At 40.6% G+C, this 22,408-nt stretch overlaps 1 protein-coding gene across 1 annotated transcript in view; it reads right to left on the bottom strand.

Annotated features, from left to right (window-relative positions):
- The window catches only part of tgfbr2b (transforming growth factor beta receptor 2b), a 32,218-nt gene extending 14,913 nt beyond the window's left edge, over positions 1-17,305 (bottom strand). Inside the window, exons 1-3 of the mRNA XM_054621194.1 lie at positions 17,085-17,305; positions 7,464-7,608; positions 7,153-7,343 (exon numbers count right to left, since the gene is read on the bottom strand). Coding sequence (XP_054477169.1) covers positions 7,153-7,343; positions 7,464-7,608; positions 17,085-17,205 — 457 coding nt within the window. The 5' untranslated portion in view covers positions 17,206-17,305. The remainder of the gene's footprint in view (positions 1-7,152; positions 7,344-7,463; positions 7,609-17,084) is intronic.
- Between the last annotated feature and the right edge of the window lie 5,103 nt (positions 17,306-22,408).

The following is a 22,408-nucleotide window of genomic DNA, read 5'->3' as shown; positions in this document are numbered from 1 at the left end:
ATACAATACAATCAATCATAGCTAGCAAGCTAATGCTACTTAGAAGTCGGTGGTATTTGGTTTATTTAACACTTAATCGTCTACAAAATTTGAAGAATGCCACAATTAAGTCCAAGGCCTAATGTCAATACTGTGTGGCTTGCTGTATTGTCAATGTATTGTAAAAGCAGCCACAGCATTTAAGCTACAGAGCTAATACTACTACAGCTAGCAAGCTAACGCTACTTCCATCGTGTTCCTTGATGAAGACACATCGCTTGATGATGAAGATAATATCGGCAGGTGTGTGGACTTCTAATTAGCATAGCTAACTGTATGTCTGATTCACATGTGTTAACCTTCCCTCTGTCTTTAAAGAAGTGATTTTCTTTTAATCCTTCTCCTGTGTGATCATGCAAGGTACAAATATTCAGTGGAATATCTTCATCTTGTGGTTTAGTGTGTGTGTGTGTGTGTGTGTGTGTGTGTGTGTGTGTGTGTGTGTGTGTGTGTGTGTGTGTGTGTGTGTGTGTATGTGTGATTGTAAAGCAGTAAATTTCACTGAATTGCTTTGGGCAAAGCCACGGATGCAATGAATCAAAAACACTGACACAGATTTTAAAGAGGGTTGCGAAATACGACCGGCAGAAACACACTTCTCAAATTCCATGTGTCTGTGCATGTGAGTAAGCTTTAAGGGTTTTTAAGATCGCTTGTAGGTTTTTGAGGTTTAAAGTTTATTTCCTCGCCGTCTTCTCTACCGTGATTAGATTGTACGACTGTGCTCATTTGAGGTAGCAGCACAGCCGATCAGACGGTGCCAACACAAACTGGCAGCAGGACTCGCGTTGCCTTTTCCAATCAGTATGCCAGCGTGTTCTCATGCAGTGTTCAGGGAGGTTTGACACATCATTCCAACTAATAGAGGGATCCTTGCCTCCGGCTTGCAATTACACACACTACGTGTGTTTCAGGATGTGAATGCTAGGATTTCAAACGCCGCCATCTCTGACTCATGCTCTAAAATGCTCTAACTGTTCGCTAATAACTTGGATCCTGGCTCTGTTTGGTGAATAACAAAGTTGCAAGTTGGATATAAAAAGAACGAGCCATTTTTCCGAGCAAAACGACACAGCCAGACATGATTTCATGTTAGAAGCAGGTGATGGGTGGATTGATGGAAGCCATCATAAACACTGAGGAGGTCGAAACCAAATGTAATAAATTGCTGATGTTGACTGCTTGTGCCAACCAACTGTGAAAGTGATATAGAGACGGATGATGTTGTGTCTGCCAGCTTGACGATGATGTCTAGAGATAGCAGCTAAGTGCTGATAAGAAGCTGCTCTAGCGGCACCATGGACGACCTTTGGGTGCCTCGATTTCTCGTAAAGTCAATCATGAAGTGCCTACACGTGTCTTCACACTATGAGGAAAATGAAAGCATTTCTCTGGGCCCATGTCGGACGGTTTCTTCATTTAGAACATCAGCCTTTAGGGCTGTGAGAACAGACTGAATAAGTAGTGTAGGTAGTCACTGTTATAGGTTTTCTGACAGATGAGTTGTTGACATCTTGGTTTTTTGCTGTTGCCATTTTGGTTTTTTTGCAACCAGAATGGACCTGGAGATTAAGCACTGACAAAATGTTTATTATAGCAAACACTTACACAGATTTTTTTAGGTGGCTCTATGTGTATTATGCTGCCAGCCCTTTTCGACGGGGAAAGCTACAGGACTCCATTGACAAAATCTGTTATTTTACCTCGAAGAACACAGGAGTATACATGCTACCCTACTCCAAACTACCGCTTTTAGTTATTTACAAACGTCCAGTTCTACTTTTCTTTTCGACCTTTAAATATTTGTGCGGCACACAAAAGCGCTCCTTAGGTTAAGTATGTTTACATTATGTATGGGTTACATTTTACAACATGAAACTCGTTGTTTACCATCTTTCCCTGTGGAGTTTTTACTCTCGTAAACATTTATAAATAACCTGCCTTTATCCAGGCTGGTATCATATTATGTTGGAGCAGCTTGGAGGAATTCTGCCACAGGGAGGCTGGTGACACCGACTAAAAGTGATTATCACACTCACTATTTACTTGTCATGGCAACCATCCCCTCCCTCCAACATCTCTCAGTCGCTCTGTCTCTCCGTCTACTTCCTCATCCCAGCTCAGTGGTCTCTGTTTTTTTTGTCTTCTTTCCCTCCTTTCCATGCATCTAACAGTTGGGCTGCTTCCCTATAAAGCAGTCTGCTGTGTGACTGAATGACTGGCCCATTCACTGACAGCAAGCCAAGATTACACATCTGAGGAGGAACTGTAAAAAATAGGAAAGGCAAAAAAACAACACAGATCTTGGAACAGCAATTTTTTCCTTTATTGCTCCATATCCATCTTTTCCTCTTCCTCTTTGTCGGCTGCACCAAGAACTGTTTTTAATTTATTCTTCCCTTTTTTATTTTTATCTCTTTCTTATCATCGAAAATCCCCTCATCGTGTCATGAGGAAGATTTCATTCATCACAAAGGATTTCAAAATAAGCCATGAAACGATTTGGAGGAGATCAGGCAACGTCTGCCCAAAAAACGCCGACTGTAAAAGTGAAGGAATCCATGTCGGAAATGAATCAGCTCCACCTCCAGTCTCATTCCTCACATAGTGTTCCTTCCAAGCATGTAGAATTGACTTTCACAAGAACACAGCTGTAAATGCAGCACTAAAACAAATAGCATGTTACTGTGACAAGGCGGTATTGCCTCAAAGCCTCCCCTTCCCGCCGAAAAACTATGTTCATGAGCTCCAAAACACATGTGTAACTGACACTGGCTGGGGGGGGCGGGGTCGGTCTGCTCTGAATCATCTTTACATCTTTACAGGATCTTAATTAGAAACAACTGCCGTGTCACAGAGGCCCAGGTCTCTCAGAGTGAGAGCACATGGATCCCATCTTTATCAAAGTCCACGCACTGATGAACGATAATGCTGATTGGCTGCGACGGACGCACATTATGTGCAGTTTTTGTCTTGTGCCGAGCAAATGAAGCAGTTTGCTAGCTATAGCCTGAGAGAAGATTTAATTCACTGTGCCGCTCAAAGATACCGAGAACATTCAATGTGGAAAGTTTTCTTGCAAGTTACTAGATGCATGAGTGATTGTCTTAAATCAATTAACACACCTAAGATGTCAATGTGACAACTTTGAACATTCCATTTTTTTTTTATTGGCTCTCTTGCGTGACATACGCTTTAAAGATGATTGGATCTTCAAGTGCTCAAATAAATGTATATGAATAGCGACTGTACTATGCTAATTGCTTATATTTTACTTCCTCACTTATAGAGCAAAAGTGGCAGACCGACGTTCAGTTGCGCTCCGGCAGCACGACAACTTTCATCGCCTACCAATTTGGTCCAAGCGATACGTCTTCAATGTGTCTCTCTTCGGCCCTGTTCTTGAGAGCTGTCCACTGTGAACTCTAATCTATTGCTGCTGCGGCATCACAACGTTCACTCCATCATGTCGATACTTTATAGCATCTGAATGCACAAACACCCTCGCTCACTTGAGGATCCACCCGTTTGACTCTCAAGCCATAAACCGCATGCATAAACACTATTACAGGCACGTCATAAAAATGTAACTCTGGGGGAGAACAATGTGAGGCATTTGTGGAGGAATAAGACATGGCAGTGGTCCAGTAAACAAACAAGGACTTCCTGCTGCTTGTGTCCTCAATGGGAGGAAGGAACCACAACCCTTACCCTCAGGGCTCTGTGTCTGTGTGTGAGTGTGTTTCAGTAAGAGATGCACACTGACAGAAATAAAGATAGATTTCTATTTACAGAAACGACTCCATTTGATAGAGCTACTGAACTTGCCAAATTTAGTATGAAGTGCTTCCCTTTTTCCAGTTTGTCTTGATGCTTGATGCTAATGGATCACTGTAGGGATACCAATCTCGGGCGAGTGACAAATCCATCCAGATTGGCCGACAGCTTCTCCCAACAAGTAATCGCTATGCACATCACTCGACCAGGCCTGAATCTCTGAATGAGTCATTGATGGGGGTAGCGGCTCAGGGGTCTGAAACCAGACTCGGCCAGGTAGTCATCCGCCGTTCATCAAAAGTGCCCACTTTATTAGGTACGCCTGTACAAATCTGATGCGATCCACTGCAAGAAACGTACATGAGAAGGAAGAGGTCGGTTGCAGCGTGTTGGAGATGTCGACTGTAGAGATGTCCACCTTTCTGTCTTTGAGTTCCTGATCTCCAATCCAATCCACAGGAGGCAATTTGGGGACTGAGAAGCTACAAGTGAATGTTAATTGATGTATCAACTCCATGCAACTAGTCATGAGGTTAACGAGGGACTCTTGAACTACCTGGGGGATGCACCAGGCATAGTTTTATATTGTTTAACTGGTGGCACACACAGAAATTCCTTTCTCTTTGTTACACTGGGTGCGGGGGGGGGGGGCTACCTGTTATCTCGGTGTCAGCCAAGTGTGGTTCATTTTTTATATCTGTTTTTAGTTTCTCTAAGGAAATGTTTTAAGAGGCTTCAATTTGAAGAGCATCTTCCGATCCGTTTTAACCCTTATTGTTTGCCTCCTTGAATGTGTTTTGTGAGAATGTAAGTTCTTTATTCAACTTTATTCAAACCATTTATTTTTTATGGATTTTAAATTGCTTCCTCTTTCCCTTCCCCTAGTGAGCTTGGTCATAACAGACGGCTATCTGAAAATCTTGAGTGATAAAACCAAAACTAATTACATTGACATGGAAGTAAGAGAAATGGGTTATTTTTGCAATTTGGGTAAACAGAGCTTTTAAAGTCTTTATTCTGAAAAAAATAAATAAAAATGTGTCCTTACCCTTCAGCCTAAGCAGGAGGCCATACAGTATACATGTATGGCAGATAAAGTTAGTGTTAAGATCTGGGGACCAACTTTTTAAAAACGACAAACCATCAAGACCCAATTTCAAACAGGTATCATCTATAAAGGAGAGATAATTTAATTTGGCCTAAAATAAACTGCCATTTCTTCATCATCTTGAATTGATTAACCAACACTATATGAGAGATATGCGTATGATTAATCACAAATTAGTTTTAGGCATGTGTTATTGACATTTACACATGTTAAATACTTTATAAACGAGACCAAATCAGTTGCTACGGAGGTGTTCTGTGTCTAGTTCACCATGTGCTGGAGATGTTTCTGATTTGAGTTAAACACAGACAGGAAACCATATGTCTGAGCTCAGCGTGGCTGGTCTACACCACACACACACACACACACACACACACACACACACACACACACACACACACACACACACACACACACACACACACACACACAGACAGACAGACAGAGAGACAGAGAGACAGAGACAGGCAATCAACTTTTCTTCTCAGCAGCCAAACACACAGCGCTGACAAACCCAGCTGCCTGTCTTAAGGATTCCCCCGACCGGTGTTTACGTGTGATGCGAAGCATCGCTTTTCCACTTCCTGTTTGTGATGACGCCGCAATATACAGTTGTTCTACACAGCACAGTAGCGAAACCACAGTGAGACCTAAAAGGACGTCTGAAACGCATGTGAAACAGCTTTACATGCCGTTATACACACAGTTTCCTTGTCAGCGGTTGGAGATAAAGGAGGAGGAGGAGAGGGGCGGTAGGACGACCGCAGAGAGGAGAATGACGATAGAAAGCAGCGATAAACTACCACATGGCGCAAATTAAACAGCATAGAACGGCAAACACAAGCACTTTTGGTTGCTCATTTAGCGTTTGAAAGGGCTGGATATGTATCGTTCTGCTATGATTTATCAGAACAGTATTAAAGTTAGTCAACCAGATATGTAGATCCAATGTGTAAACAAGTGTCAAATTGATGGAACCTGGTTGCAGTTAGCACAATTTGTCTGTTTTCTACCCGCATTGGGAGTCAATACACTCAGAGCAGCGGTAAATAAACAAGCATTTATTTAAAGGATGAGGCTGACATATTGTACATGGTTATTTGTTTTAACAAATCAACAGTGGAGTAAAATTCAATAATTACATCTGCTCTTCCTCCCACCTATATATCTGTTTTGTGTCCTGAAGCTAAAGCAGTTAAAGCGCAAGTAAGACTGATCCAATTTTATCCATATCTCTAGTCCTAAACCAAGGGTCCAACCAAGAGTTAAGCCAATGCTGAAGTGCCTTAAACACGCATTCTTTCTAATGGCCATCAGGGGGCGACTCCTCTGGTTGAAAAAAAAACACATTGTATAGAAGTCAATAAGCCTTTAGTTGTACTAAAAGACGGTCTAAGGTGGAGATCCACCAAATCCATGACATATGTGAAGTTGATGGATTATATTAATTTTCTATGAGGCGCGAGAGACGGCCGCACATTGCATGAAGGATATGACGGATGAGTTGACTTGCACCCAAAAAGGATGAAAATAAGATTATGCAAATGTGGTTTAAAGCACATATAATGGCAATTCTGTAATTCCTTCTATAACTGATTACTTTCTCTCAATAAAAAAAATGACCCTCTATCTGCTAGACGTCTTTGATTAAAAACTGACAAATTGAAACTGAAGGTGAGACGTTGGAACTGGTTGTAAATTTGACGTGTCAACATGTTTGATTACTAAAGACTACAGTGACCAGCATTTTAGGTAAATACTGAGCTTTTCAAAAAGAAATGCTTACTATATATTTGTAGCAAATTTGTAACATTTGGACTTGTGTTTCCAACCACCAGCTTCTATAGCTCTGTTTCTGTCTCCACCAACTCTCTATTTGGTTACGTAGCTGCTAAAAGCTCCACTATGTACACCAGCTAGTCGCTAACTTTGCTAATCTGTTGTTCGATGCTGAAAATAGTATACAGCGGATTAATCAGAGGTTTCTCCATTGACAAAGTTGATAAGAGCACTGAGACTTACCCGGAAGTGAAACCAAAACAGTGAGCTGAAAGATGCTAAAAGGCCTATTAGAGCTGAGGGCAACTGGAGATGTAATTCTCTGAGTTCCTCATTAAAAGTGACCCCGTTCTCATAACATATAGTCATTTAATGCATGGTTGAAATAAACACACTAATAAGTGGCGCTTTAACTTCAGTAGAGGGCGTTAGCTTCATCATTCACTCACCGGGGGTGAATAAGAGTTGGTCGTTACACTCCTCTTCTGTACAGGAGCAGATGTGAGCCATCCCACTCGTCGTGTTCTTCTCCTTCATCACGCAGGTTGAGCTGTTGTAGTCGTCCAGCATTACACCGTAGAGCGGCTTGGACGGGTCATGGCACAGGGTTTCAATGGAGAAGTCCGTCTCGTTCTTCCTCCTAAGAGAAAGGCAGAGCAGAGTTGCAATGGTTCAAACTGCATTCTTTGAGATCAATCTAGCGATCTTGGTTAAATCCCATCTCAGAGATGAAGGCGGCGTTTTGCTCTCGGATACTTACCAGATGGAGACACAGACCTCGTTACTGTCCGCACAAGTGGATGAGATGGAGCAGTTGGACATGCAGGTCCCTGTGCCGCTGCAGGAGGAAAGCTCCACATCGCAGAACTTACAGAGCTGACTCATCTGGAAATAAGGGGGCATACCTGCAAAACATAAACACAAAAGTATCCATCAGGTTAGCTTCATGCTTCAGGCAAGTGCTGTTCTCACACGGCAAATTCAGCAATTTTAATGCCACTTCTTTGGTCCAAAATTCTTGTTCTGGCTTGAAGCATAAAAAAAGGTTGAGGTTAACAGATAAAGTATGCAACAAAGAGCGATGGAAACATATTTGTTGTGTTCTGGATCATAGATGTATATAAGAAGTGGACGTAGTCATCGTGAGGTGACGGCGTATACGGCTCTGGTAGCGACAGTGACCTGTCAATCACAGTAAGTCCGCCTTAAAGCATGCTTTACGGTCTATTAAACCCTAAATGGACCATAATTTACTAAATTAACATCATAAATTAACATATTGAACAAGATTGTAAACTAGAGATTGAGACTATAAACTCATGTTTACAATGTTTACTGAGCTAATAAATGAAGTTAGAAGTAGAGTCATTATCTCACAGACTTCCATGCAATCTGACTTCTCTGCTGGTCAGTAGAGAGAATGCAAGTTTAAGACACTTCCTCATTGGCGTGAATTTTCAGAACCAGAGGTTGACACCGGGTCTGGATGCACAATACACTTGTTCAGTCCCGATACCGATACCTGGGCTTTGGGCTGATAACGATAGACTAACATCATTGATTTTTGGAGAGCAACATCAGGCTTGACTTTAACACCACTCTCCTAACTTCACACAAAATGTATATATATACACATAGATAGATATCTATTGGTGCATCCTGACTGTAAACTACATACTGTACACAACACAGTACGTTTGAACCCACAGGGAAGCATCTGCTGCCTGAATGTAACCAGGTCTGTTACCCACTGTCAACACAGACAACCCCAACCAGGGAAACACCTCCACCGGGCTGCACTGACTGATTATATCAACCACCTCAAATGTGCTGGATGGGGCCTAAGGAAACTATTGAGCCATACGAAAATAGGCTACGGCCACACTGAACCACCAACACAGGCCACCACAGCTGAATCAATAGGCAGCCCATACCAGCTACAGCAATTTCTTACATCCAAACCACTTCGGATGCATGAACCCCAAAACCTCAAGAAATCTTTTAAAAATGATTTCAATAAAAACACTGTGTACAAGGATTTCCTGAAAGATGCAATAAATATTTTCTTTCTTCTTTTTTAATTAATTCATGCATCAAAGAGAGGAATGTTTCCTGATCTGCTGTGTATGCGGTTGATTTTCAGCATGGAGGAGATGAGTGTAGACTCCGTGTAACAAATGATTCACAAGGTCTCTGAAAAAGAATGACTAACGCGGCTAATCATAAACTTATGGCGTCCCCTGTTTTTCATTTACTGGATGCTCTTTTCATGTTTGACAGGCAAAAAAATCTGCATTTGTGATTCATAATTTCCCCTGAGATACGGTCACGTTGTTTGATACTGTAGCCCTGTGGTGGTTGGAAGGCGTTGGATGTGGTAGCTGACCGATGGTCCGGCCCAGGCTGTGTAAGAGACAAAGGTCAGACTGGGAGTTTCAGAGCTTGAACTTGAAGTAAAGAAGGTTTCTCTGTGTTGCTTTTGAGTTCAGGTAAGGCTGACGTACAGAGTGGGTGAAGTAGGAGGGTGCAGAAGAAACCCTCCTTCACCTGGGAGGTCTGAGTTTAAAAGCCCTGTCCAGCTTCACTGAGCAGAACGACGTACTCTTCCAGCTCTGCACCATGTATATCAGCCTTTCCTACGCTTGTAGTTGTAATAAACAGTAGCAAGTGGTTGAAGTCCAGTTGACGCCCAAGTTTTCAGCTGTTCCCCTAGATGCTTTAGCCCGAGTCTTTTTCTTCTGTCTTTCTGAAAAAAAAAAATGTCTATCCCAATTTTTTTCTAAAACAAATGAGATAGCTAATTTGAATCCTCTGTGATTTGGAAGAATTAATTCGTTAGCATCCAAAAACATTTTTTATCTGCTGCTCAGCTCCATCTATATAGCAGATCAGTCCTCCATATCTTCCACAAACCTACTGGGTGACGCCACAATGACACTTTTGTTGTTCACTTTTTTTTTATATATATATATATATATATATATATATATATATATATATACAGTCTATGATCTGCACATACATCCCCCCTTTCTTGCAAACAACAACAGAAGCCTCCGTCACATCCGTAATCCAAGACAGTCAAAACAACTGCATGCAGAGCAGTCAGTGCTATCGCTAAATCATTTGACAAGGCAGCAGTGTCTGCAGAGCCGAGTTGTGAAACCCAACCAGAGGTCTGACTCGCATGAGTTAGCCTCGTTAGCCTCCCTTGTGTTGTCAAACTCTACACACTCTCTTTTAAGACTTCCTTGCTAGGGTTGTACGTCTGTGGGTGGATGTGTGTAAGCTGGTGTGCATTAAGCACAGTTAATATACTTTCAAGACACATTCCGTCACACGGAGTGAGTCAGGCAGGCTGAGAGCGTGAAATAGCAGGGCGCTGACACCCACGCACAACCTCAGAGACAAATAAAAACCTGCTGATTTAGTGCAGCAAAGTGCTACAGAGATGGAATGAAACGTGAATGATTAACAGGGGTAGAGTTGCACCGTGCAGCCAGTGAGCTCAGTAAGTCTTATATGATGTTGATTAATCTTTATTGTACTGTTGTGCGATGCTGATTTCACATTAATAGCGCATTTACTATCAGCTTTTTGATTGTCGGTCATTGTTTTGCTGGTAAAAGATTAACTCTGCTTAGCTGTTTGAACCCAGGCTTTGATTGCTTGGTTTTCACTCTTTCTGTCTGTGGGTACATGTGTCTTTTAAAGTGACTTTTTAACTTCATCTTCAAGAATGAGATAAGAAGTAACATATCAATCTGTTGTCGATGTGTTAAAAGGTTCTATTTACGGGATTCAGAGCATTAATATAGAGGTAATGTGCAACTTCGCTGACTGCACTTCCGTGGTTAAGCTAAACCAAACTATCTATTCCTAAACCTAATTGAGTATTTCACGATCTTTTCCTAAACCTAACAAAGTATGTTTGTTGCATAAACTTAACTGAGTTTCTGAGGAGAAACATTATGTAAGATATCAATGAAATGTTGTAGGAGGATACGTTGACTGGCTGGCTAATGGCCGCCGCTCTGCACTGTGGTAATACAGCAGTTATTGGGGATAAGCCCTCCTGTTCCCCCTCAGGTGACCACTGTAAGCTTTGCCAGCATCATTGCCGCTGTTTGCACTGTTAGCTTCTAGCAGCCGGCTCAGCAGTCGGCATGTTAAAGCTGTGTGGAGGCAATAGATGTACTCTGAACTCCATTTTTTTCTCTGTCTGTAAATATAGTATTTCAGTTATTGTTGTTTTTTCTACTGTTTTTTTTTTTTTATTGCTTATTTATAATACTTGTTTTTATTTATTTTTCATTTTTATTTTATTATTTTATTTTTATTTTTAGCTTGTCTTCTTCTGCTATGTCTCTTGTGTGCACTTTACTCTGCGCTGTTGTAAATCTGCAAATTTCCCGCTGCGGGACTAATAAAGGATTATCTTATCTTATCTTATCTTATAAAGAGAACCTCTAAGTACAGATCTGGAGTTGGGATGTGTGTTACCTAGCTTAGCAATAGGACTGGAAGCAGTTTAATGATAAATAGTGGTGTTAGGGGGAGGCAGGTGTCATAGTGACTTGCCAGAGTTTGAATAATTTTGGCACCTTAGAAATGCCATCGATTAATACGTAACTGCTTCTATAGTAAATGTTTGAGGACACTTAATGGCAATTGGAATTTCTTTTTTTTTTGTTTTGTCTAAAGGTTTTAAACACACAGCAAATAATTGTACATGAATAGATAGAGGACAGCATGTTCAGGGATATATATAATACCTAGCTTTTTCTATGACCAACTGCTATCATTGGAAAAAGTTTTGACGATTGCAGTAAATGTGTAAAATGTTCCATTTGACTCTGTTATGCACAGAAGAGACATTATTTTTTCATCAATCATTTCAAAGGGTGAACTAGGACAAAAGGAAATCATCAGTAAATGTCCTCATTTCTAGATTCATGATGAAACAATAGCGCTGTTGATCTGTCATAGTTAAAGGCCGCAGCTTTTACACCCTTTACTTTGAAATCCCACCAGCACAATTGTGCTGGTGCGAAAAGTTAAAGGGTTACTGCGCATGAAAGTCTGTGGGTCATTGTTCCAGCTGCAAAAGTGCTTTGACTTTCTCTTTTTTATTACGGCTGCACTTTTCCCCTGCTGCTACTCCATGTGTTAGAATTATAGTATGAAAACAACGGTGACCTCAGTGTGTCACAGGAAAGCGTGGACTGTCTTTAACCACGCTCTTGATGGCTCCTGAAGGGGCTGTAATTGTTATGAGAGATTTCTTTGTGTTCTTCTGTGACCTGCTTCTGTCTGGCTGTCAGACCAATGAATAACATCAATAATTACCTGTTTCACTTTTGGGGCACCAGAGAAGGTGAAGAAAAGAGTTAACATTAAGACAAAGACGCACCAGTAAATAAAAAATTCCTGAAATGACGATAAAAAAATGATGCATGTGGCAAAAAGTGTATAGGGCATATATTTTGTAGCTATTTTTTTTATAGTAATACGAAAAAAAGAGAGATACAAACAGCATACCACTTAAAATATACATTTCTAAGTCTGTGTAGCAGATAAAAAAAACCTGGTTTATAGGTGACGTGGAACGTCGCCTGTGTATTTCAGTGGTTAACTTACCTCACATTGGTAATGTAGGTTGACCTACATACGTAACTAAAGTTATGTGACAAACATACTTGAACCTAAACTACGATGCAGTAGGTTGTACTAGAGAGTAGGAACAAACAGCCTGTTTGGTCCTATGGGTTGGAGGACTTGGATGGAACTCTATCACATGACATGAGGAAAAATTAACCTATTCCTGTGCCATTTGAAAGAAGAGTTAAACATCTTGGGAAATGTGCATATCTGCTTTCTTGCCGCAAGTGATATAAGATAATGATACCATGTCTATATGGTAAATATCAAGTCAAGAGACGGTTAGCTTAGCTTCGCATAAAAGCTACAAAACATGTAGGTTCACATTTACATGCACAGACATGAGACTTGGTAAGCATATTTTCATTGCATTTAGTTTTTTACTATTCCTATGTACACAGATATTTCCATTTAACCCATTAAAATCGTCATCATCATAATAACATCTAAACAACGACGACATCTATGTACTGAACCACAAATAAAAATTCCAATCCAATCTTATTTTTCTAGAGGTTACCTTAAGCAGAATTTAGCTCATCATTGTTTTAACTCCCTGTAATATAAAAGCAAACCAAGCCCCACATCCCATCAGCTGGAATGCCCCCCTCTATCCCCTCTCCTCACATCCTCAGCGGTTTGGAAATGCACTGAGGATGTGAGCTCACAGTGGACAGCAGGACAGACAGGAAACTTGACAGCAGTTTATCACCCGTATACAGGAAAGACTGTTCTGAACAGCTCAAATGGGAAAGGGAAAAGGGAAAAAAATCTGCACACCAGGCAAGCCCAGTCTAGTAGAGACCAGAGCCACTTTAAGTTTGTGAAAAACAAATTTTGTCAATTGGCTTCTTACTATGAGTGAATCAAATCATGAGCAATTAAGTTTTTGTTAGACGAGTTTGCAATTTTTTAAATGAGACTTTTGTATTTCGGTGGTTTAAAGTTGGAAAGGCTCGGTGGGGAAAATGGGATGTCTTTCAGGATTTATCAATATTTGAAACAAAATCTGTTCACAGTTATAATGGGTTAATAATAATATATAATAATTGATTAATAATATTGTTGAGAAGTCTCTGCAGGAGGAAACACAAGTGGAAATCACTCTCTGCAATGTGGAGGATGATATGCGTCACTGCCCCGTTACTATTTATTTAGTTGTTTAGTCCACATTTGATCCCTGTGTGTGAGAAGCTAATGTTCCTCCATCTAAAACAGATGACACTTTCTGGAATAGTGCAATGAAAACATCTCTGTTGAAATAAGAATCCCTCTTCTTCTATTAGGTCCGGTCTTGTCACTGAAACGAGGGGGGATGGCTGGCAAGAGGCTGCGCGGAGCGACATAACTGCCACAGCAGGCGGCCCAGCTCTCTCTCTCTGCTCCTGAAATGTATCCTACCACCTCCGCAACTCCTTCTTAATACAACTCCCTCCAACTTTCACCTAATCCTCTCATTCCTCCCCATCTTTATCTCCCTCCCCTTGACTCGCTCTTCCTGGTTTCCCTCCCTCCCTCCGCCTCCATCCATCCTCCTTCTCACGGGAGTCGACGAAGCGAGTTGAGAGGGGAGAGAGCGCAAGGGGAAGTCGACTAATATGCTAAAAAATCAAAGGGAAGCACTTCAGTGAGGTTAAAGTGGGTGACCCCTTCTCTGATCTCGTTTTCCACGCACTGAAGCACAATCTAGTCAGTGTTAAACCCAAGAGGGACTTGGGGCTTTGCAGGACAGAACTGATACTTTGGTACCAAGTCAATGCCAAAAAAAAACCGTGAAGGTTCTTGTTTTTTCTAGGGTACCACAAGTACCAGGGATCAGGGCTGGAGAATAACAGCATCCGCGTTGTCCCCGAGGTTGGGAGAGCATTTCGCTGATAGTTAACGTTAGCTGTTAGCAGCCGGTGGGCAGCACAGTCCTGCTTGGCTAGATAACGGAGCTAACAGCTAACATTAACGGAAGTTGTGTTGACTGTCGTTAGATGCGTTCAAGCTCTATTCACCAAGTATTAAGGAAAGGTAAATTGTAACGTTATCATGATGTGTTTGACTGTTGTCTTGTAAAATGTTGTGTTTGGCGAGAAACTTGAGGCGGATCATTAGTGATTAATGATACATTTACAAAAAAACTATAGGCCTTGCTAACGGTAATAAAGGACTCAGGTCTTTACGAGGATGTGCCTTCCCAGTTTTGTTTGTGTTGGTAAACCTAGGTTCATAAAGTTAGTTTAGTTGAATACCCAAAGGTAAAACCAATTTATTCTCTCCTTGTAAAACAAAAGTGCTAATGTTTCCTGGTGGCCTTCATCAGAGCATAATAAATGAAGAGTGTATGTTCAACTACATTGGATTTATAGTTTCTTTGGTATGTTTTTACTGGATTGGAACCGTCATCTAAATTAAAAACTATTTCACATAGTAGAAAAATCTCTCTAACTGCTAAATTCTTCTGCATCTCCAATAAGAAACGTGTACATGAATCAAAGAATCACCCACAATGACAATCTCTCCATGTCTCAAAAGAACACATTTATCCATTTATCCCTTTTTCACACAGCCTCCCGTTTTGGTTTCAGCCTTGGCTTTTGATCGACAGCTTCAGGAAAGCTTGCGTCCCGTCACCATATTGGCTGAGCGCAGGGATCGGAAAAAGGACACGCGGGGTGGTGGCCCCTGCGCGGAAAACAAGATTCCCTGGATAGGAAGGAAGAAGGAACCTTCCTGCGACAGCCAACAGAGCGGTCGGTTATCGACATCAATTGAAAGCAAACAAAGAAAGAAAAGATTTTTAAAAATAACAACAACAGAGTCCCTCACTGGTGTTTGGATAAACCAAAATGTCAAGCTGCTCGGGGTGCTCCAGATGAGTCAGAATAACAGAGAGTGGTGGTTAAGCGTGGTGGTGGGCAGCATGGGGGGGGTGGGTGGGTGGAAGTTTAAATGTCTTCTTTTGCGTGTGTTGGTGTCTATTTGTGACATATACAATGCAAGCAGGACCACACAGTCTCTTCTGGTATGTGGGATTTCCAGGTTGAAAATAGGCCCAATGCACCGTGGGAGGAGGGCAGGAACAAACAGCAGAGAGAGAGAGGGGGAGAAGAAGAAAAAGAAGAAGAAGAAGAAGAAGAAGAAGAGGCAGAGAATGCAGCAACCAAGGCAGAATAGTCATTACCACGCTGGGTTGAATCTACCCACCTGTCACAATAAAAAAATAAATAAGCGAGGGGAGGTTTCTGTGGTTGACTGAAATGGGAGGGGTTTGGTATGACAGATGGAAAGTGGCCAAGTCTGTTAAATAACCACTGTTAACACATGGGATTACAGCGTAGAGAGGAGGGAAAGTGTCGGCCGCTGCACACACTTACAAGGAGACTTAAGGGGAGACACCCCGGGCGAAATCTTTTTTATTTTTTTCCATGCACTTTGAGAGATGTTTCGTCCAAGATACATCCGACTACATTTCTCGTAAATCCACCAAAAAGTAACCATTAGATAATGCTTCATTTGCCTATTTTAAACATAACATTTCAGAAAACTTGCAATTTCAGTTTCAGTTTCATGGTGGATATCTATTGTTTTTCTTTTTACCTTATTCACCTGTAGCATCTTCAAAATGTTTGTAATTCTACAAAACATATCTTTAAAGGCAGTTTTCTCTAAACTATTTTTCTCTTAGACACTGAGCCATAAATCTCCACTTCAGTAGCACTTACATAGACCAAACTTTCCAGTTTCATTCCTATCTATATTCTGAAGGTTTTTACAGCGGGGTGTGTTCATATATCATTCACAGCCTGATTTGTACAACATTGTATTACTTAAATATTGCCTGTTCGCTGTGTTTTCTGATTCATGGAGCGATACAAAGAGATATCTTAAGTTCCCTTGATAACTTTTGACTCTCAACCTGTCAATGTGACAAAATGAAACAAGAATTTTGAACCTGGTTTTACCCACTGTTCAGGTTTTAGGTCTGGTAATGTATGAGAATAAGTGCCCATTTGGTAAGATAATGCAAAATTTGCATATTACTTGCAAACGCGAAACATAATTGCCTTAATGTAAGTAATCAACGAGGGAAGTTCCATGGTGATATCTATTAGTTAAATTCGTGCAGGAACCGAGGAACAAAATCAAACTGTGTATCAAACCTTAACTTTAAATTCTAGTTGAAATACTCCCAATAAATTGAAGATACATAGACACCAAACATTTGACATTTGTATGTAAATAATGCACAACACGTAGTGCATATTGACATATCTGTAAGAAGCGCAGCAGGAGGATAATATATGAAGTGTCAAGACGAACATCTTAACGAGGAAGTTAGTTAATTAGTGATCAATAAATGATCACTTCTACCGAATTATAACTTTTTTTACTAGATCTCAAATCTGATCGAGCTTTATGGAGGGAAGTGAGTACTATAGCTGATGTTATTATCTCATAGTGGAAGAGATCTCAATGTGCTCTCTTTACACACGTGTGCTGCTTGAAACCGGGCTAATCGCTAACTAATGTAAAACCAGAGCATAGCTGAGCGGTGTCTCAGCCGCGGTGAGTCACCTGTTGCGCCTGGCTGTTCGCTGCTCCGCGTTACGTGCACAAACGTTTCCCGGACTCATTACAACGTACTGCCCGAGTTCGGTTCAGACAGAGTGATGGCTGACGTTAGCAGCTCGTAGCGTTTGTTAAAAAGTTTAGGGAAAAACACGCAACTCACCGGCAGCCCCGGGCTCCAGCAGCGCAGTGAGGAAGAGGAGCGGTAAAAGTCCCCGTAAAGACACGGTGCGGCGCGCCCCCTCCATTATTCTGTGTCCTCCCTTCAAACAGAAGATTCTCATTCACATGGAAGGGTGGAAGTAGACACGAGTCCAGCGGAGGATTGAGTCTGACGCGACGGCTGCGCTGCGCGCTCCACTCCGCTTAGCAGCTGGAGACTCAACTGCTGACCATCCATCCACACACACACACACACACACACACACACACACACACACACACACACACACACACACACACACACACACACACACACACACCCGTCTCTGCCAGGAAACCGAGGGAAGGAGCGCGCTCTCGCTCTCTCTCTCTCTCTCTCTCTCTCTCTCTCTCTCTGTGAGTGTGTGTGGGCGTGTATAACGCATGTTGTGGGTACACACATCTGTTTACACAGTCACGTTGTGGGGACACGCCTTACTTTTTGGAGACAGAACGCAGGTCCCCATAACGTGAATCTATACATTTTATTGTCCTGCAAATAAATGTTAAACCATTACATTTTAGGGTGAAGGCTTGGTTTAAAGTTAGGCTAAGCTCCCTGCAAATTAATGTAAGTCAATATTTAATTATTACATTTTAGGGGGAAGACTTTGTTTAGTGTACGGTTAAGTCTCCTGCAAATTATTAAGTTTTAGGTTAAGACTAGGTTAAAGGTTAGGTTAAGTCTCTTACCAATTCATTTAAGTAAATGTAATGTCCTCTGAAGTGATGGAAAAACGACTGTGTGTGCGTGTAATTACAAATTACAAATACTGGCAATGGGAAGAGTAAACAGCTCTGTATACATTTACATAAACTCAGGGCCATGACATGTTGCCAGCTGGTTTTCTGAAATACCACAGAGCTTCTGGAGATGTTCCGAAAGTGAGGACTGAAAGTGAACAAAGTACCAGACAGCTGAAGAAATAAGCTAAACGTGCACTTAATCATTCTTTTCCAAATATAGTGAAATAGTTTGTTGGAGACCTCCATTTTGGTGTGTTGTACACGTGATGTAATTCTTGGAAATGCATCATGAGTCAAATAATTATTAATATAATGACATTTTCTCTATAAGGACCTTAAAGCTACTCTGATGAACTTTCTCTTTGTAGTGTTTCTGAGCGACAGGAGTCCCTTAGGAAAATCTCTCATTTTACTGAAGCAGGATCTGACAGTCTTCCCTGCGCAGTTTTGGTTCTCCCACGCCTCCCTTCCCTCCATCGGGCCCAGCAATACGGCCTGGGTCTCCAGCAGTCTGGTTTTGGCCACTGGACACAGAGCCGAAGGAGTTCCTGGTGAACCTGCATAAAAATATACAGAAAAAGCCAATGTTCTCGCTGTCTTGTTTGCTCATGGGGGTCATAAAGAGGCATCAGTATCAAATCCAGACTGTTTCATAACACGGCAGTGGTCTCGGCTGTATTTTAAATGGCAGCACAGAAACTGAACCCAGTCACAGAGAGATAGTAAAGCAGAGTCTGCCTGTCTAGTCATATGAGGCAGCAGGTCTGGGCATGCTGCACTCTACCAACACTGGAACCGAGCCACACACTCTCTAGAGTCTCACAGCCCCCGTCGACCCCTCTCCTCAGCAGTCCTCAGAGTCCAGCTCCCTCAGGGCCCATTTGTGTTTGTGTTTGGATCCCAGTTGACAGCTGTAGTAGAATATATTTTACAGCCTGGGACCACAAATAAACTGAGTTTGGCTTTAATTCTATAAGTGAATCCTCTTTTAATAAGTAGGGACTAGAAGGGACATTTTTGGGTTTAAAACTTGGGACAATTTGTTATTAAGATTTTATCCAACAGAACCACTAGCTAATCATGAATTTGAATTGTTGGTTCCTTGGTAACCACTCAGGAAAGTGTGTAATTTTTTTAATTGAGCAGTTTTTGTAGGTTTTTCCACATGTTGGTTATGATAGCTTCCAACGTATTGCTTAGATCTGAGGTTGCACGATTTCCACTTTACATCTCAAATACAAGTTATGAGATGCATTTAACCCCTGGCATCCAGTTTTTCCATTTTATTTCACCTTGAAGAAGTACTTAACCGCAAAATGAACTTTTGTTTATTAGTAACTCATACTGTGTAACCTTGAATTATGAAGAAAACTTAGTTTTTCATGAAAAGTCTCGATAAAGTGAAGTAAATGGGGGCAAAATTATATCAAAACGTCCATTTACAATCTCTCACATCGCGTGCAATATAATCCAAGTTTATCCATTCGTATGCTCATTACATCCCAAACACATGCATCTTTGATAAAACATTATATTACTTAATAAATAAATAAATAAAAACTACTGTATAAACAGTTTCAAGCTAGCACAGGTGCTCTATAAAGGTTTTAAATTGTAGGCTAACGTTTTAGTGTATTAGCGTAGTTTTCATATTTTGATTGTAATTTTCTTCTATTCTATATATAGATTTCTTGCTTTTTTGCAACATTTACCTTTAGTTGTTCTTTAACTAAGGTTATGTGATGCAGCAATACACTGAAGAAATCTGTATTCTGATGTAATATAGAAAACATCACTGTCCTTATTCTTGGAATGATTAAGAGAAGAGAGTGATTTAGACAGTTGTTTCAAATCTATCTGATTGCTTGAGCGGTATTTGAGAAATAAAGACCAAAACTATGTTTCTTTGAAATTCTATGTCCTCTTCAATAAAAACGCTGTCTGTTTTAGGCGAGCCTTTTATTATCAAAAACTTTGTATGTACTGCAAGTATACTGAAGCCTCTAAACATCATACATTCCCGTCTCAAGGGCCTACAGCTGACTCCGTAACCATGACGATCGAAAAATACACAAATGTGAACCCAGGAATTAACCCAACAAAAAAAATCTAAAATGCTACCACTGAAAACCACACTGGATCTCCTAATCATACCATTTATTGCTAGATGACACAACACTGTGCATTATAAATGTTACATACCGCTGACGAATATGATTTATGATAATTGCTGATGCAGGGGAGTATCTAAAAACCACAGGACAATTTATTTCCCTGAAGCCTCCAACTGTAGATCAGACGGGGTCACCCTGAGATCACGGGCGTTGCCGGACGCACTCAAGTACCGAATTTGGAGATTTCTTGTTAATTCACGAGAGCTGGAATGATGTATAGGACGTGTCAGTATGTGTAGGCATGGGTGTAGTTTCTTTATTAATCATTCCAACTGTCAACAGCAGCAGTCGTCCCAATGAGCTCCATAGAGGACTGTGTATGCTGGTAAACACCTGCCAACTGACTTCATTAAACCTCATGAAACCTCCTGTAACAAGTTGTCCATGTTAGTCACCTCCCCGCTGCATGAGACGGTTCCCATCCTGAAGTACTCTGGACTATTGTTTGAGGCGCTTGTTGCCAGGGGATTTTCACAATAGTGGACAATTGGACACATATGGGATGGACTTTTTTTGCTGCTATGTTGGCTGAGAGAGCTATTAAAAGAACATTTCTTTGTGATTCATGTGGTGTCTGTTTTGTTTCTTTGGCCCAGGGAGCTGTATTAACAGATACACCAAGTTTTTGGTGGAGGACAAGTTCATCCACCTAGTCCCCTCTAGATGAAGCACTGCAAGCTAATTGTTTTTTATACAAGATTAGTTATAGATAGAGGATTGAATGTTTGGAAATAAAACAATATCTGTGGTCTTAAGTGTAGATATGATATTTCAAAATAACAATTTATAGACATTCAAACCTGCTACCAATTATTTTACTATGCAAGTATTCATCATTAGCAAAAAATGTTTAATGGAAAGAAATGGAACACATTGACTGAAATGATATATCTTGAAACCTACCAGGTATTGTCTGAAGATAATTTATCTTATTACTGGTGAACACTGACTACTTGTGAAACAATCCGGTTGTACAAGTCATCTAAATGAAACCAGTATATAAAAACCAAAATTGTACTTGGTAATACATGCACAGTATTGGAATATATTATTCGAAATTATTGACTGTTGTCTGTTTTGCAAGTCTTTAATACTCTTTGAAGTTATCTTAGATTTCTTCAACCGATGGTGATTTCATCAGATAGCCTAGTTAATCTGGTTGAGGTTAAGTACCTGCTAACACCTGAAACTTGTAAACATGGTTGAGGCTATTTTATTATATGATTAGTTAATTAAACCTCAGTACCGTGAAGATAATAATATGCATTTGATCGATTGCTAATATTTAGCTTGTTTGTATGGATTAACTGACAAATCTGAAAATGCATCATGAGTCAAATAATTATTAATATAATGACATTTCCTCTATAAGGACCTTAAAGCTACTCCGATGAACTTTCTCCCTGATAGAAATGTCTGAACTGTCACAAATGGATTGTCTTGGTTGTCTTGACCGAAGTAGATCATTTTAAAATAGTTGGCCCATGAAAAGAAGTTGTCTTTTAAATATATTTTTATACTACAAGACATAAAGTCTGACCCGGTAACAACATCTGGACCTGAATTAGGCATTATAAGTTTGCTATAGCTCTCTCTTCTCCCCGCTCTCTTAATATTTCCTATCACCTAACCCCGCCAAATGTGAACAAAAGCAGCCCGAATTTCATCTACAACACTTTTTTCCCCGCCCAACTTGACCGAAGTGGCCCTATTTGGTGGGAACCAGCTCAATATAGCATCACTGATCACCAAAGTTATTAATATATATAACCTGAGAACAATGTATGTTTCTACCAATTTTTTGGGCAATCCATATAGTACACAAACCCACCGGCCCACAGACAAACTTACATTGAAGTCATCCATGTTTTATTGAAAATGCAAGGAAGTGTAAATTAGTTAGTTTGTTTCAAGCAAAGACTATATAGTGTCGCTTTGAAGCCTAATTTGGTCAGTCACCATCTTGTGTTATGGCCGTCGCCATCTTATTGAAACTTACTGAATAAGCCATTTTTAGTTGACCAAAAAGTTACAATTCAATTTGATGAAACACTGGGAAAGGGTTAAAGTTGTAAGACGGAAACACAGACAACTTTTTCAACACATTTCGTTGTAGCGACCTGTCAATCACTCTCCCTAAAGAAAACCCTGCTTTTTGGTGTATTTCACTCTAAATGTACAATAGCTTGAGACCATAAACTCATGTTTACAATGTTTACTGAGGGAATAAATCAAGTGAGAAATAGGGTAATTTTCTCTTAAACTTCTATACAATCAGACTTCATTTTACAATCAGAGGAGTTGCCCCCTGATGGCCATTAAAAAGAACGTAAGTGTAAGGCACTTCAGTTTTCAGAAACGGAGG

This window comes from Anoplopoma fimbria, chromosome 20 (assembly GCF_027596085.1).
Source record: "Anoplopoma fimbria isolate UVic2021 breed Golden Eagle Sablefish chromosome 20, Afim_UVic_2022, whole genome shotgun sequence".
In the NCBI taxonomy this organism is placed as follows: Eukaryota; Metazoa; Chordata; class Actinopteri; order Perciformes; family Anoplopomatidae; genus Anoplopoma; species Anoplopoma fimbria.
This window is presented reverse-complemented; position numbering and strand designations above follow the sequence as displayed.